Genomic DNA, 16,453 nt, shown 5'->3' on the forward strand with positions numbered 1-16,453 from the left:
TTGATGTAGTGGCGTATTAATTGGTTCAGGTCCAATATTTAAAATCAGGTTTGCTGTTACTGCATTTAAATAATCTTCTACAGAGTATTCAGGGTCTGTTCCTGTGAAAACCATTAAAGGTTTGTTTGATGTTATTGATGATCCACCCATAAGGTATGGATTCATTGTCATTTGTAATGATTCTGCTGCATTTGGCATTTGAGAAAAATTTGAAAGTTGGTTTCTTGTTATTTCATGTTGTTGGAGATAATATGGGAGTGGTATTTCATTTTGCATTTGTGATGGTTGATACGAGTGTGCAGTCATTGGATTTTGTTGTTGAATTGGTTGAAAAGATTGTATATTAATTAGATTTTGTTGTTGAATTGGTTGTTGATGTTGTGCATCTATTGGTTGTGGAGAAAAATTTCTATGATTTGTACGTGTTTTCTGTATTCCTTGTCTACGATATTCTTGAGTATTTGGTGCAAATATATCTGGTTGTAAGAAATCATCATCTGAGGATAAATAATCCATTTGATAAGATGTCTGTTTTTTATTTTTATTTTGTTGAAAAAATGGGTAATTTTCACTGTGATCCTGTGGAGGATTTGTTTGGAAATTTATTGAATTAGGTTGGGTCATTGGGTTATCCCAATTTCGAGATCTTGTATATTGGTTAAAATTTCTTTGTGGTTGATTATATGTTTTTGATGGATGTGTATAATTATAATTATGGTCTGTAAAGTTGTTTCTAGTGAATGTTTTGCGTGTTTTTGATGGTATTGTCATGGGTCTGTATGTTTGGTAATCCATATGTGAATATTTAGGGGCAACCGAAGGTTTAACGGTTGATTGTAAGGTTACCTGTGTTTGTGAAGGATTTGTATTTCTTGGTGTTGTTAAATTTGGGCGTATTGGTGAAATACTTTGTTGTGTAGTTGTTGTGTGTACAATTTCTTCATTTATGAAGTGTGATGGTGTCTGGATATCTTGTTGAGTAAGATTCCTAGTTCCATTGAGGTTTTCATTGTGTATGACTGTAGAGTTTAAACTATTATTTTGTGTATCGGGCAAAAATGTATTATAGTTTAATGGTGTTGCATCAATGGTGAATGGTATTACTCTTACATAATCTCTTATGTAAGATATCGTACTTATTGCTTGACTTGAGATTGATTGTGGGAAGCTTATAAATGCGGGATGAGACCATTCGGGGTCCCAAACATAATCTGATTGTTCTGTGATAGCGGTATCATCGTTCGAGTTTTGGGGTCTAAAATTTTTTCTTGCTTGTGCAATTAAATCAATATTGTGTGTGAAATAATCTATTATGAACCATGCCAAAATTTTTTGTAGATCGTGTTTTGTATGTTGTGAAACGTCGTCTTTCGTGAAATTTTCTTTAATGATGTTTAAATAACTAGAGAGTAGTGTGATTTCATGTCGTACTCTTAAATGTTTAGATGTTTCTGTCGGTGAGACATTTGTTATTGGGATTTCATTTTCTAATATCGAAATATAACTATATATTATTGCGAAAACTTCATTGGTGAATATGGAGTTTGCTCTTTGTGAGTTATGATATTGGATGCTTTTTATATATTCTGAAAAAACTTTTGAAAATTCTAAATCAAGATCGTCTGTTTGGATTGTATATTTTCTATGATTATGGTTTGGTGAGGTGAATTCTATGGAGTAGATTCCATACTGTTGTGTTATGTTGCATATATCTTTTAAGTAGTGGTCTATGATTTGTCTTTTGATTTTTACATCTGGGAACTCTGTTTTACATGGACTGATTCCGGGTTCAAATAAATTTAATAGTAAATTTTTGCAAAATATATGCTGTCCTCTATCAGTGGTTGCATCTACTATAAAAGGAAAGATTTCATCATCATCTGGGGTTTCGTCACCTGGGGTGTGCGTTGAGCTCATTTTTTCGTTCGATGACTGTTAATATGTAATTATTAATGTGTCGAATTGGTTGATTCCAATTGTATAAATGTACTGGTTTGTGTTTATACTGCTTTTTTATTCTTCTTTTTCCTCTTTTTGATGAATTTGAAGTTGTTTCTGAGTCAGAAAAATATAATTGATCGTGAAGTGGGCAATTTTTATCTATTGATTCTTTTAGTTTGTAAAGTTCGTCTAAACTGTTGGTTTCTGATTCTGAAAATGCGTTTCGATTTTTTGAAAATCTTTTTCGTGTTATTTGTCTTTGTTTCGTTATTATTTTTCTTTTTAGTGTTTGTCGTTTTGTTCGAATGTATCCAACTGTTTGTGTATGAGGTGTGATTACAAGGTCGTATTTTTTGTTATCTATTTCACAATTGTGTAAAACGATTGTTTGTTTATTTCCTAGGTTTTTAAATGACATAAGGTTTAGGATGACAGATGCAAAAGGTTGTTAAATGGTTTCTATTTTCCTAAACTGTTAGTTCTTACGATTTTTTGGTTAGCTTAACCTGGGTCTATTTGTTCAGGGTTGGAGAGAAAAGTATATCGATTCCGTAGAATGATTTTTTACTTTCTCGTGGCTAGTATAAGTTAAGGTGTTAACTTACTTAATCTTACTTAGGGGTAGTGATTGTGTTCAAGGGTTGGAGAATAGTAAATCGATCCACAGGGTTCAGGTATAATTAGAACGCGAGTAGTTCGTTAGATACTATTTTAAACTTACTAAGTCTAAGATTTATCCTGGGTCTGGTAAGAGGGGGGGTCAAGTGAAGGATGAATAACCGAAGTTCTTCACTGTTTATCCTAATTTGAATGATTAGTTTTGTTTAAAAATTTCTATTAGTCTTAGGTCTTTAGAAAGGGTTGGGTAGTGAATCGACGTTTGAGGTCGTTAGACACTAATTAAGTGGGTGGGGGAGAACAAAGTTGTTCTGTTTGATCCAAGGATAAGCCTTGATGATCAAATTTGAAATTTAATTAAGTAGAAAATGATTTAAGATCCAAGGATAAGCCTTGATGATCTGGTTTTAAAATTAAGTGAATTTAAGTTTTAATAAAATTTTAAATGTGTGTAAAGGAAAGATTTAGTGTTTTGATGATATTAGTGGGTTTATGATTGCTGTTATGTTTTAGGTGATGGAGCTGGAACAACAGGATGATTTATGATTACTAACCATTTATTGTCATGCTACTAATTTTTATTTTTTATTTTTCAATAAATATTTTTCAAACATGTTTTGTATATTACTGCAGAGTTTTAGGAAAACGATCTTAGATCTTTTTATCAATCGTTATTGTATATTAATAATTTTGTTTAGCGCCTGAAATGATTTTGAAGATTAACTTCAAGGTTTTATGTTTGCAAATGAAAATCTAAATTCATTGCCAGTAGTATTCTAAATATAAAAGTTTGTTCTGGTTTTTGCCTAACTATCATATAGCTATATGGTAAGTTTCTACTTTGTCGTATGTCGTCTCTGGTTCGAGGTCTTCTTCCAATTCCGGGTAGTTCTGTTATGGTTCGGAATATTGGCTCTGATCTATTGAGTCGTAGAGACATTTCGATTAAATTATTGTCGTATAACATTTTGTAAATGTTTTTGTCTAATTTCTAATCTATTTTGGTTAATTCTAAGCTATTAAGGTCTTGTTCGAGACTTATGGTCGCACCAGATGAGTTATGTATGTTGTCTATAACTCATAGAGTAATTTCGGATAGGGTACACCGTCTGCTCGTCACGCTATCTTATTTTCGGCCGGATAGATTCGTGCAACTTCTTAGTCTAATACCGATCCTAATCTTACTCTTATACTATCTAGTCTCAGGTTGTTTAACTAGTCTCTGCTAGGCTCAATAGATCTAGGGTATACTGGTTTATTGCGGCTGCTGAAGTGCTCGGGAGAGTCCAACTATTTTCTAAGTTAAATTCAAATCTCTCTGGTGCTGAAATTACAAGTAACTTCAGCACTTACAAATAAGTGGGTTGTTAGTTAGATGGGTCATGATTGGTTAATATTAAATACTTTACATTGGTAAAATATCTAATTTATCCAATCATAAAATGTAGTTTAGATCAGGTTCCTTCTGAATATTATTTTTCTGCTCATTTCGAATCTCAAAGTTCGTAGAAATAAAAAATATATTAATGTTGCTTACGAAATATAGCCATGTTCAAAGTATCTTAAAACAGCTTTTACTCAAACACTATTCAGTCAAAGTTGTGAAATTCAGACCCTGTGTTTTAGCGGAGAGCTTGATAATTGTAAGAAACACTTTTGTGAACACGGAACTTTTGCGATTCAGCCATTATTGTTCTGACTTTCAAATTAACCATGAGAATAACTTCATTGTGTGATTCTTTCTTAAATTTATCCTTGCCATGATTCCAAAATTAGAAAGATAAGTTATATGCCCTCATGGTATGTTCACACCAGTGGTATCCTCGAATAATTTTGAGCTTTTTGACGAAGAAATTGGTAGGACGGTTTTTGACAAAAATTGCGGATTTTTTTTAGGTCAGTCATTAAGAAGCCTGAAGGAACTTTTCCAAATTTCTAGTGGCCGTCTGTCAAAAAGTGAAGTCGTAAAACATTTCCAAAGGAGGAACTTCTGTAAATTGTTTGCTACCAAAATTGAGGATGACTTTCAAATTAGGTTACCTTTCGGTCGATACACGGAAATCTCAGGAAAGCAAATACACGGAAAGCTCTGAAGTTAATAAAACGGTCAAACGACCAAACTTCTAAAAAATAATTCAATAAGTGGTTTCATTAATGGCATGTTCCTTTTCTGTCCATCATTTGCTGAAGAATGGTGAAAATTTTTTGTATATGGTCAAAATTTGCCAGTTCAACAGCAGTTGTTTCTTGCATTCGTGCCTCGTAATAATTTTAAATATTCTTAAGAATTTTGAGACGCCTGAAAACATGCTTAATTTAGTCTTCTGGCGCTCTCTCAAATGATGTTTTTGCAAAAAGAATTCCTCGTTTGTAATTCTGTACGTGTGATGACTTCACTTGGAAACAATTTATGGATCTACTTAATAATTTCCACCCCTTTCAAGAAAGGGGGAAGATTGTTAAGTGGATCAAAATGGTCGATTTTTCGACCAATCAAAATGCAGCAAAATTTGAATTCTCAATAGAAAGCTCATTGCCAAATTACTGTATATATTTATAGGGGTGGAGATTCTTAAGTACGTACCATACGGGGGGGGGGGGATGTTAAGTAGATCCCAATTTATTATTATCACCATTACCTTCGTCTTCCACTGAGTTATGAGAAATGGGACAGAGGCAACTGGGCTCTGTGAGGTGTTTGTTGTGGGGGAAGTTGTACAGTTCGTACCACGATCCAGAGTAGTTTGCCAGGGGTTTGTAGGCTGTAGGGGGGAAATGGAGGGGGCAAGTCCAATGAAGGCTGTAGTAGAAATGAATCAGCGCGTAAACCAAGCCGTGCTCCACCATAGCTTATAAAAATGCTAATTCTGAATTTTTGATGTGAACAAGTGTATTTTCTACAGAAAGTGTCAAATAAAAAGATTGAGTTCAACTTCAAGGTTGTTTTTTTTAATGATAAATAATGTTCTTGTGCTTTCTCTTTCAAATTTTAACTTTTCTTAAAACTTGTTCTCACTAATAAGTTACAAGTTGAGCTTATTTGGCCATCTCAATTGAATTAGATTTGAAGGTTTAAAATGAATCAAGGTGTTCGTTTATAAAACTATTACCTTGACTGTAGATGTCTCTTTTATACTTAAAAAACTCGGTTTTATTGGTCGAATGAGATTTTCAAACAAAAACACCCGAATGTAGGGATTGCAAACAACAAAGATTTACTAACAACAAAAGCAATGAATTTATTTGTCAAATAATATCAAATACACGGAAAGATCTGAAGTCAATAAAACGATCATATGACCAAAATTTAAAAAATAATTCAACAGGTGATTTCTATAATGAAATGTTCCTTTTTGTCCATTATTTGCTAAAGAATGGTCAATTTTTTTATATGGTGAAAATTTGCCAGTTCAACAGCAGTTGTTTCATGCATTCGTGTCGCATAATAATACTGAATATTAAGACTTTTGGTTAATAAAATCTCTATTCTTGCATTTTTGCGGCTAGTATCCTGAGTTACACATTTGGCGCAAAACCTAGAGGTCTGGATCAATTCCCACTGGGATCTTTTTTTGCTATATAAAAACATGCCAGGAAGGCGGAGCCTCCTGTCACCTATTGTAATATGTCACCCAATTCTTATCAAAAATTTCCGACTATAGGTACCTTATTTCTCAAAAAAGGGTTGGCCGAGACAAATATTTGGAATAGAGAATTTAATGAGCTTAAGGTTAGAAAACTGGACTGAACGAGCCCAATTTTCTAGAAACTGGGCACATTCAATTCAATTTCTAATGACAGGGCTCATAAAAACTTGCTATTTATTTAATCTGCTATTTATGTAATGAGCTTATTCGGTCATGCAAAAGATCTTTTTAAAAGTAAAGCTCATAACAAGACTGCTCGTATCAGGGCGAAAACCTGAATGTTCCGACTGCCTTTTAAGGTTTATGGAGCAGCAGTAATAACATAAAAAAATTAAATGAAATAAGATAAAATGAAAACTTTTTTCTTCTAAAATTTGAATTTTTTTATGAAAATCATCCCCCACACGCCATATAAAGTACAAAAGGATAGATTTCGCTGCTTGTATTAAGTCAATTGTGGCAAATAAGCTTTTTTCAATCAATTAGGAGCGATTTCTAAGACGGATTAAATCTCCGCTTACGCGTTAATAGCGTGAATTATATCGCGCGTTAATTGTAACAAATTGGTCAAAATGGCCAAAATGGCAATCTTTAAACCCTCATAACTTTACGAAAAATGATCACAGGTGAAATATCTATTCAAATTTAAGCTCAGGACAACAATATCTTTTGAATGATATAAAAATTTTCCGTCAAAAATTGCTAGTTAAAAAGTCGAAATTTGTCTGAAGAAAAAAACCCACCCCGAGCACAAATATTCCGTTACTTTCGTATCGAAAGTCGGAAGAAAACCACCCGAGAACAAATATTCCGTTACTTTCGTATCGAAAGTCGGAACAATAACGCTTCTCAAGGATTAGGAGAACAAAAATAACTAACACCGAAAAATAAAGACAAGACAAGTGTTCATCGAAAGCGACAACTGGTAGTAATTAGAAACCGCAACGGTTCGTAGAGCGCGGCCATTTGAAACAAGCGACAATTCGCATTAGGGCGTGGTAAGTTGCAACAAGTAGCTACATCGCGCTTACTTTCAACATGAGAGACACAGTGCGCGTCAATCAGTCTTTGCCGATCGATGTAATTTTAGGCATTATTATCTGGTCTGAATAATTGTCTGGTGCAACCGCTGTCACTTTCGACAAGTTTTCTCTTCACGGAAAAATCAGATAAAATGGGGGTACAGGTACGAGTAGGTGTTTGTTACATAAATCAAAACGAGGTCAAACAAGGCACTGGATAGGCTCACTGTTTGGTGTGTAGTTAGTTGGAAACAACAGATTATTCGTTAAACATGCTTTAAATTTAAATTGGATTCCACTTAAAAAATTTTTGTGCAATCAAAGCCCAAATACTTTGCAAAATTTTTTTTCGGGAATATTAGTTGTGTCGCAGTTTCTGTATCAAGCGGATATAGCAATTTGTTCAGGAATCCGCAAATGTTAACGGAATCTGCAAGTTGTTAACGAACTCCGCACATGTAAGTTGATTCTGCAAAGTTTTGACGTTTAATTTTATTTAAATAGGTTCCATATATTGTGAGCTGATTCCGCAAAATTGTTATGGTAATGTTATGAAAACATATTTTGTATGGACTCTGGACACTATTCCGAATTCTTTGTTCCGGATTCCGCTAACTTGGTTACTTTTTGGGTATTTCTGAGCAAAACAGTGTTTAAACTATTTTTCATGGAATTACAAACAGCAAAACGATCAAACAAATCGTGTTAGGGATTCCGTGACAGATCTATTTTGGGGGATTTAGGTTACAATCTACAAAATGCACAGTATGACCTCGTAATGATAAGAGAAGAATGGTCCTCATTTTATGAACGGAGTGGTTAAAGTAACGACGAATTTCCGACAAGGCCAGTTTTTCCGTGATAGCGAGGTGACCGAATTATACCTTTTATTTGAAAAAATCCCAGCTTAAGAAGTTTTGACCCAGGGATCATTATTATTACTATTTTCTTACGATGCGAAAGAGCTTCAACGCTTCAAAAATCAACTGCTTCGTAGATGGAACAACTTTTCCATGTATCTATGACCTGCTCCCCGATAAACGACAAGAAACGTACAACGCTTTCTGGTCAAACTTGAAAGCAGATATCGTCCCCCTGCCCCAGTTTAATCATGATGGACTTTGAAATGGCTTGCATCAATTCTGTGGGTGACAACTTTCCAGACACAGAAATCAAAGGTTGTTTCTTTCACTTCTCGCAAGCCATTTACAGAAAGATACTCGAATTTGGTTATGCAGTTCAGTATCGCAAGGACAAAGACTTTAACCTAGCTATACGTTTTTTAGCTGCTCTTGCGTTTGCCCCACCCTTACATGTAGAAGCCTGGTATAAACAAATACTAGTAACTTCCACATTCCTGACGACATCAAGAATTATTTTGAGGACACCCTTGAAGGCAACGAAATGCGAAACTCGACAAGTCGGAAATCGCGATTCGACATGGATATGTGGAACGTTTACTTCAGGACCATTGACGACCTCCCCAGAACAAACAATGCCCTTGAAGGATTCCACCGTGGATTCGAATCCATGCTCCAAATGTCAATTCCTGGAATTTGGAAGTTCATTGAGGCAATTCAGAGGCAGCAATCACTGCAATCTTTCAGTTTTGCTCAAATGCAGCTCGGCAAGAAAGTCCATACAAGGAAAGAGGATAATTTTGGGAGGATCAAGAGAATTGTATGCTCTGCCGCTAACTACAAAGAGTTGGATTATCTTAAAGCCATAGCTGTTAACTTGTCCTTTTAGTTTTTAGTTTTTAATCTATCTACTTCTTTTCTGTTAATTATCTTTCATTTTTTAATTCAAGTCTTAGTGTCGCTGTTTTGTTGAATTCGAATGTGGGGGATTTTAAACTAGAAACTGGGGGATTTTGTCCTAGGGGGATTGGGTCCTACGGAGGATTTAGTCCTGGGGGATTATATCCGGTGGGATTTTATCCTGGGGGATTTTATCCTGGGGGATTTAGTCCTGGACCTTAATTTTTCATGGCATTTTTCGGTAAGTTAGCTTGAGCGTAGCCTTTTAATCTGTTACACTTAGTTCAATTCATTTTTCAAAACCAAGCTCTCATATCCGCCCATATTTAAATTTCTGGCTTGGTTTCTTTTTATTAATAAAAAAAATTGTGGGTGAAAGAGAATTTTTGATAATTATCAGGGGCAGATTAAGAGGGGGGCAGGGGTCATTGAGCAACCCCTCCCCCCCTCCCCCCTCTGCCCCTCGTGGATTCAAAACCCCTCACCAAATAAAAGATCTCTCTTTTGTTATTGTTTTTATGACATCCATCTTCTGCCGACCAATTTTTCCAACCTGTGTAAGGTAAGTTTTGTCTGCAAATTTGCTTATATTGCGGATTCAGCAAAAAAACTGAATTATCCGAAAAGAAATCAGTGAAAGCATTTGAAGCTGCGTTATAATTTAGACATTTCTCAGTGGATCCCCAACGCAAAAATCCAAAATTAGTGCTCATTCCGTGCGTCTGGAAGAGCATAACCTGCGATCATGGCTGCAATTAAATTGGAGCATCGGCTTCAAAACTTTGTTTCAGTTTCTTGATTTTTATTGAAATATTGAAATTGACGCCTTGCATGGTTTACGCCTGGGGCTAAATATCATCAATCAATTTCACACAGTTTTTTTTCCGTTGATTATAATATTGAGGTATTTCTGGGCGCAAAGCACATTCAAGTACCTCTGCTTCTATATTAAGGCAAAGAGCCCAGAGTTTTTCATTTTCCCGAATTTGATCCTCAAAGGTTTCAGCCTAAGTTGTTTCTAAAAGTCTCTTATTTAAGACATGCATGCATGCTATCCATAATTATAATGTTAAAAAATCAGAGGAGTCAAGTGCTTTACAGCAAATTTCATCTTTCCCATTATCAGCCGTGGCTGAAGAAAATCACATTATTCGTTAAACGCATTTGAACTGCTTCTCCTTCTTAGGAATTTTTCTCCCCTGAATTTTTGAGATTTTTGGATAATCCTTCAGTTAGTTGCCTTCTTCTTTGTGTTTTGACATTTGAACAATGAGGTGCTTATTTGAGCATACTGTAGTTTTATTTCTAAGACAATATTCAACTTGGGAATAACAGTTTTTGAATAACATATGTGATCAGAATAACAGAATTTTTTGTTTTCTGATGAAAGTATGTTGCTGTATTACAATATTAGGCCTCCTTGCTAACATTCTTTGCCACTTGAGGAACGAATTGAGCGGCACTTCAAGATCCCCAGCCACAAATGTTTCTATAACCGCGACACATGAAGTCGAAAAGAGTCCGAGGCTCTGAAGAGTCTAGCTTTTTTTACTCTTCAATTCCAGATCTGGCTGTAAAGATTCATAAGTGTATAGACACGTTGGAGTCAGATAGCGTATGGCGACGAATTACAGACATCCCCATAAGACCAATCACATTAAATAAATTTTGAGATGTCGCCTTTATTAATTCCAACGAGAAGCTTTTTAAAGTATTGTTTTTTCATAAGGAAACCTCTATTCACTTTCATTCTGAATTATTTCATGCTGAGCTTAATCAGTTAGGTTCGAGGTGTAACTCATAGAGTAATTTCGGATAGGGTACACCGTCTGCTCGTCACGCTATCTTATTTTCGGCCGGATAGATTCGTGCAACTTCTTAGTCTAATACCGATCCTAATCTTACTCTTATACCTTCTAGTCTCAGGGTGTTTAACTAGTCTCTGCTAGGCTCAATAGATCTAGGGTATACTGGTTTGTTGCGGCTGCTGAAGTTCTCTTGGAGAGACAACTAATTTCTAAGTTAAATTCAAATCTCTCTGGTGCTGAAATTACAAGTAATTTCAGCAATTACAAATAAGTGGTTTGTTAGTTAGATGGATCGTGATTGGTTAATATTAAATATTTTATAGAGATAAAATATCCAATTTATAACCAAAGAATAAATATAGTTTATATCTGGTTCCACCCATCCGGGGTTTACAGAGTTTTGAATCTTAGATCTTCTAACTGTAATGAAGGATGGATGTTGGTCGTTGTTGTTTGACGGGCATCATTTCCTGTTTTGTTCTTGGAGAAGAAAGCTCCAGGAAGCTGGAGTCATCGATAGGAAGTTGTTAGTTATCGTTTGACTGTCAAAGAAATCAATCTGATTTCAAGATGGTTTGTTATGATCGTCTGTTCTTGATTGGTTGTGTAGAACTGTGTTTCGATCTGGTTTGGGAATGGCGTGAAGATCGTGTTTGGAGGGGATGCCTTGTATTTCAGATCTGTACGTATACTTGAACATCGAGGTGGTCATTGGTATGATTCAATGAAGTCCTTTTCTGCGAAGTCAAGTCGTACTCTAAATCCTTTATGAGTCGTGATAGTGAGCGGCATGTCAGTTGTATTTAGCCATTCTGTAGGTTGAGTGTGATGGGGTCGTCTAGTCTTTGGATGCTCTTTGTTGTGGTTGTTCGTGATCCATGTACTGCACATTATAATTTACATTTTATAAAACTTTGTTAGTTCTGTTTATTAGTAATGATTTTGATTAATTGTTTTCGCAAAAGCGTTTTAGTTTTAGTTCAGTTATTTTTAAGAGTTACTCACACTTGAGTACTTTTTGGCATGCTTTAAAGTTAAATTGGATTCCGCTTACAAATTTTTCTTGCAATCAAAGCCCAAATATTTTGCAACGTTATTTTTCGGGAATATTAGTTGTGTCGCAGTTTCCGTAACAAGCGGACATAGCAATTTGTTCAGGAATCCGAAAATGTTAGCGGAATCTGCCAGTTGTTAACGAATTCCGCACATGTAAGTTGATTCTGCAAAGTTTTGATGTTTAATGTAACCATTTAAATAGGTTCCAGATATTGTGAGCGGATTCCGCAAAATTGTTATGTTAATGTTATGAAAACACATTTTGTATAGACTCTGGACACTATTCCGAGTTCCTTGTTCCGGATTCCGCTAACTTGGTTACTTTTTTGGGTATTTCTTTTGGGTAAAAAAGTGGTTAAGCTATTTTTTTTCGTGGAAAAACAAACAGAAAAACGATCAAAAAAATCGTGTTAGGGATTCCGTGACTGATCTATTTTGGAGGATGGTGCGTATTTAGGTTAAAATTTACAAAATGCCCAGTATGACCTCGTAATGAAAGAGAAGAATGGTCCCCATTTTTTGAACGGAGTGGTTAAAGTAAGGACGAATTTCCGACAAGACTAGTTTTTCCGTGATAGCGAGGGGACCGAATTATACCTTTTGTTTGAAAAAATCCCAGCTTAAGAAATTTCGACCCCAGGGATCATTATTATTACTATTTTTTTATGATGCGAAAGAGCCTCTACGCTTCAAAAATCAAACGTTTGATTTCTTTTTGTCATTTGGTCTATTTTTCATGGCATTTTTCGGTAGGTTAGCTTGAGCCTAGCCTTTTAATCTGTTACACTTAATTAAATTCATTTTGCAAGATCATACTCTCATATCCTCCCATATTTAAATTTCTGGCTTGGTTTTTTTTTATTGATAAAAAAAATTGTAGGTGAAAGAGAATTTTTGATAATTATTAGGGGCAGATTAAGAGGGGAGCAGGGGTCATCGAACAACCCCTCCCCCCCCCCCTCCGCTCCTCGGGGATTCAAAACCCCTCACCAAATAAAAGATCCCTCTTTTGGTCTTGTTTTTATGACATCCATCTTCTGCCGACCAATTTTTCTAACCTGTGAAAGGTAAGTTTTGTCTGCAAATTTGCTTATATCGCGGATTCAGCAAAAAACTGAATTATCCGAAAAGAAATCAGTGAAAGCATTTGAAGCTGCGTTATAAATTAGACATTTCTCTGTGGATCCCCAACGCAAAAATCCAAAATTAGTGTTGTCGGCTCATTCCGTGCGTCTGGAAGAGCATAACCTGCTATCCTGGCTTCAATTAAATTGGAGCATCGGCTTCAAAACTTTGTTTCAGTCTCTTGATTTTTATTGAAATATTGAAATTGACGCCCCTCATGGTTAATGCATGGTGACGCGGGGCTGAATATCATCATTCAATTTCACAGTTTTTGTGAGAAAATTGAAATTTGCTGTAATGCACTTGACTCTGATTTTTTAACATTATAATTATGGATAGCATGCATGCATGTCTTAAATAAGAGACTTTTAGAAACAGCTTAGGCTGAAACCTAAGGCAAAGAGCCCAGAGTTTTTTATTTTCCCGAATTTGATCCTCAAAGGTTTCAGCCTAAGCTGCTTCTAAAAGTCTCTTATTTAAGACATGCATGCATGCTATCCATAATTATAATGTTAAAAAATCAGAGTCAAGTGCATTACAGCAAATTTCAATTTTCTCATTATCGGCCATGGCTGAAGAAAACCACATTATTCGTTAAACGCATTTGAACTGCTTCTCCTTTTTAAGAATTTTTCTCCCCTGAATTTTTGAGATTTTTGGAGAATCCTTCAGTTAGTTGTCTTCTTCTTTGTGTTTTGACATTTCAACAATGAGGTGCTTATTTGAGCATGCTGTAGTTTTATTTCTAAGACAATATTCAATTTGAGAATAACAGTTTTTGAATAACATATGTGATCAGAATAACAGAATTTTTTGTTTTCTGATGAAAGTATGTTGCTGTATTACAATATTAGGCCTCCTTGCTAACATTCTTTGCCACTTGAGGAACGAATTGAGCGGCACTTCAAGATCCCCAGCCACAAATGTTTCTATAACCGCGACACATGAAGTCGAAAAGAGTCCGAGGCTCTGAAGAGTCTAGCTTTTTTTACTCTTCAATTCCAGATCTGGCTGTAAAGATTCATAAGTGTATAGACACGTTGGAGTCAGATAGCGTATGGCGACGAATTACAGACATCCCCATAAGACCAATCACATTAAATAAATTTTGAGATGTCGCCTTTATTAATTCCAACGAGAAGCATTTTAAAGTATTGTTTTTTCATAAGGAAACCTCTATTCACTTTCATTCTGAATTATTTCATGCTGAGCTTAATCAGTTAGGTTCGAGGTGTAACTCATAGAGTAATTTCGGATAAGGTACACCGTCTGCTCGTCACGCTATCTTATTTTCGGCCGGATAGATTCGTGCAACTTCTTAGTCTAATACCGATCCTAATCTTACTCTTATACCTTCTAGTCTCAGGGTGTTTAACTAGTCTCTGCTAGGCTCAATAGATCTAGGGTATACTGGTTTGTTGCGGCTGCTGAAGTTCTCTTCGAGAGACAACTAATTTCTAAGTTAAATTCAAATCTCTCTGGTGCTGAAATTACAAGTAATTTCAGCAATTACAAATAAGTGGTTTGTTAGTTAGATGGATCGTGATTGGTTAATATTAAATATTTTATAGAGATAAAATATCCAATTTATAACCAAAGAATAAATATAGTTTATATCTGGTTCCACCCATCCGGGGTTTACAGAGTTTTGAATCTTAGATCTTCTAACTGTAATGAAGGATGGATGTTGGTCGTTGTTGTTTGACGCGCATCATTTCCTGTTTTGTTCTTGGAGAAGAAAGCTCCGGGAAGCTGGAGTCATCGATGGGAAGTTGTTAGTTATCGTTTGACTGTCAAAGAAATCAATCTGATTTCAAGATGGTTTGTTATGATCGTCTGTTCTTGATTGGTTGTGTAGAACTGTGTTTCGATCTGGTTTGGGAATGGCGTGAAGATCGTGTTTGGAGGGGATGCCTTGTATTTCGGATCTGTACGTATACTTGAACATCGAGGTGGTCATTGGTATGATTCAATGAAGTCGTTTTCTGCGAAGTCAAGTCGTACTCTAAATCCTTTATGAGTCGTGATAGTGAGCGGCATGTCAGTTGTATTTAGCCATTCTGTAGGTTGAGTGTGATGGGGTCGTCTAGTCTTTGGATGCTCTTTCTTGTGGTTGTTCGTGATCCATGTACTGCATATTATAATTTACATTTTATAAAATTTTGTTAGTTCTATTTATTAGTAATGATTTTGATTAATTGTTTTCGCAAAAGCGTTTTAGTTTTAGTTCAGTTATTTTTAAGAGTTACTCACACTTGAGTACTTTTTGGCAAAAATAGTGATGTGGTCACAAAGCGTGGATGTAGCGCGGTGGTTTAGGCCGGCTATAGAGCATGCTCAGGACGTCCTTCTCTGGTGGGCCAGGCCAGGAGTGGGAGTATGATTTCATGCTGTTTCTTTGAGAGGTCCTGTTTTGTGATAACGTTTTATGTTGGTTTTATGTTGGTCTTTCTTATGTTTCGTTGGTTGTGTCCTTTTCTCAAAAATCAAATTGTTTTTGGTTTGGGTTTGTTTTGCGACTTTTTTTTGTTGTATTGTTTCTTTTTTAGACTTGGTAATGGTCTTCAAAAAAATAAATTATCCAGTTTTAAGCTGGTTTAATCCGGTTTGGGTACCGTGGGTTTTCTTTTCTTAGTCATGCTGTTAGTTTATGGTTTATGGTGTTTAGTAAGCTGCGTTGTTTAGTTTGGTTATTGTATAATTCCATTCCAACCGGGTTAAAGGAAAAGTGGAAACTTGGTATTGCTTGTTTGAGTTGTTGTTAGTGCAAACTTAAATCTTGAATTCATTATTTTAAAAAATTCTTCGTGGGCGAGCTGTGCGATTGTGGATAGAATTTCTGTGCGTTTGATTAGAAGTTATAGAAAAGGTTAGTACTGCATTTCGTTTGTATGAAATTACTGCTTTAAGACTAAATTTTACTGCTTTTGGGATTGAAAAGTATAATTGATTTTCATCTCATTTAATTTTACTTCATTTCGGGAAAGAATTTAGAAATGAATTTACTACTTTGAATTGACTTTTACTGCATCATTTAGTGCTATTGGTTTAATAGAGTTTAAAATGGAAAACAGAGATTGTATTTTTATTTGTCTTTTCTTGTTTTGAAGGTGATCGTGGTGTGAAGACTAAAGAAAATGCAAATTACTGAATGAAATGGTTAGTTTAATTTTGAATTGGTTAGTTTGAAAATTATTAAATTCATAGTTACCTTTAGTCGTCGGGGAAAAAGCCGTGTGGAAAAATGTCGTGAATGGCGTCTGAGGTAATTAGTAGTTTTGCTAGTATGCGTATTATGTTTTTAGTTTGCAACAGCGGTCAAAGCAATTGCAGTGTTTTGAAGGTTTTTACTTCTTCGATGCCTACTGCAAATTCATGAGGTGTGTTCTGGATTAGATTATAAGTTTTATGATTATATTTAGTGTTGTGGATGAATTCTAAAATGGGTACTTCTATAGGTTGAATTTATTCATGCG

General features: G+C 35.3%; 2 protein-coding genes across 2 annotated transcripts in view; both read right to left on the minus strand.

Moving 5' to 3' along the window:
* The window catches only part of LOC134852404 (protein dopey-1-like), a 247,182-nt gene that overhangs the window by 110,286 nt on the left and 120,443 nt on the right, over positions 1-16,453 (minus strand). The gene's annotated exons all lie outside the window — the stretch shown is intronic.
* LOC134840730 (alpha-2Db adrenergic receptor-like) overlaps positions 1-16,453 on the minus strand; it is a gene marked incomplete at its 5' end in the record, with an annotated part of 87,252 nt that overhangs the window by 17,720 nt on the left and 53,079 nt on the right. The window contains 1 exon segment of the mRNA XM_063856744.1: positions 5,199-5,359. Within this exon segment, the coding sequence (XP_063712814.1) occupies positions 5,199-5,359 (161 nt within the window).

Source organism: Symsagittifera roscoffensis, chromosome 1, assembly GCF_963678635.1.
Source record: "Symsagittifera roscoffensis chromosome 1, txSymRosc1.1, whole genome shotgun sequence".
In the NCBI taxonomy this organism is placed as follows: domain Eukaryota; kingdom Metazoa; phylum Xenacoelomorpha; order Acoela; family Convolutidae; genus Symsagittifera; species Symsagittifera roscoffensis.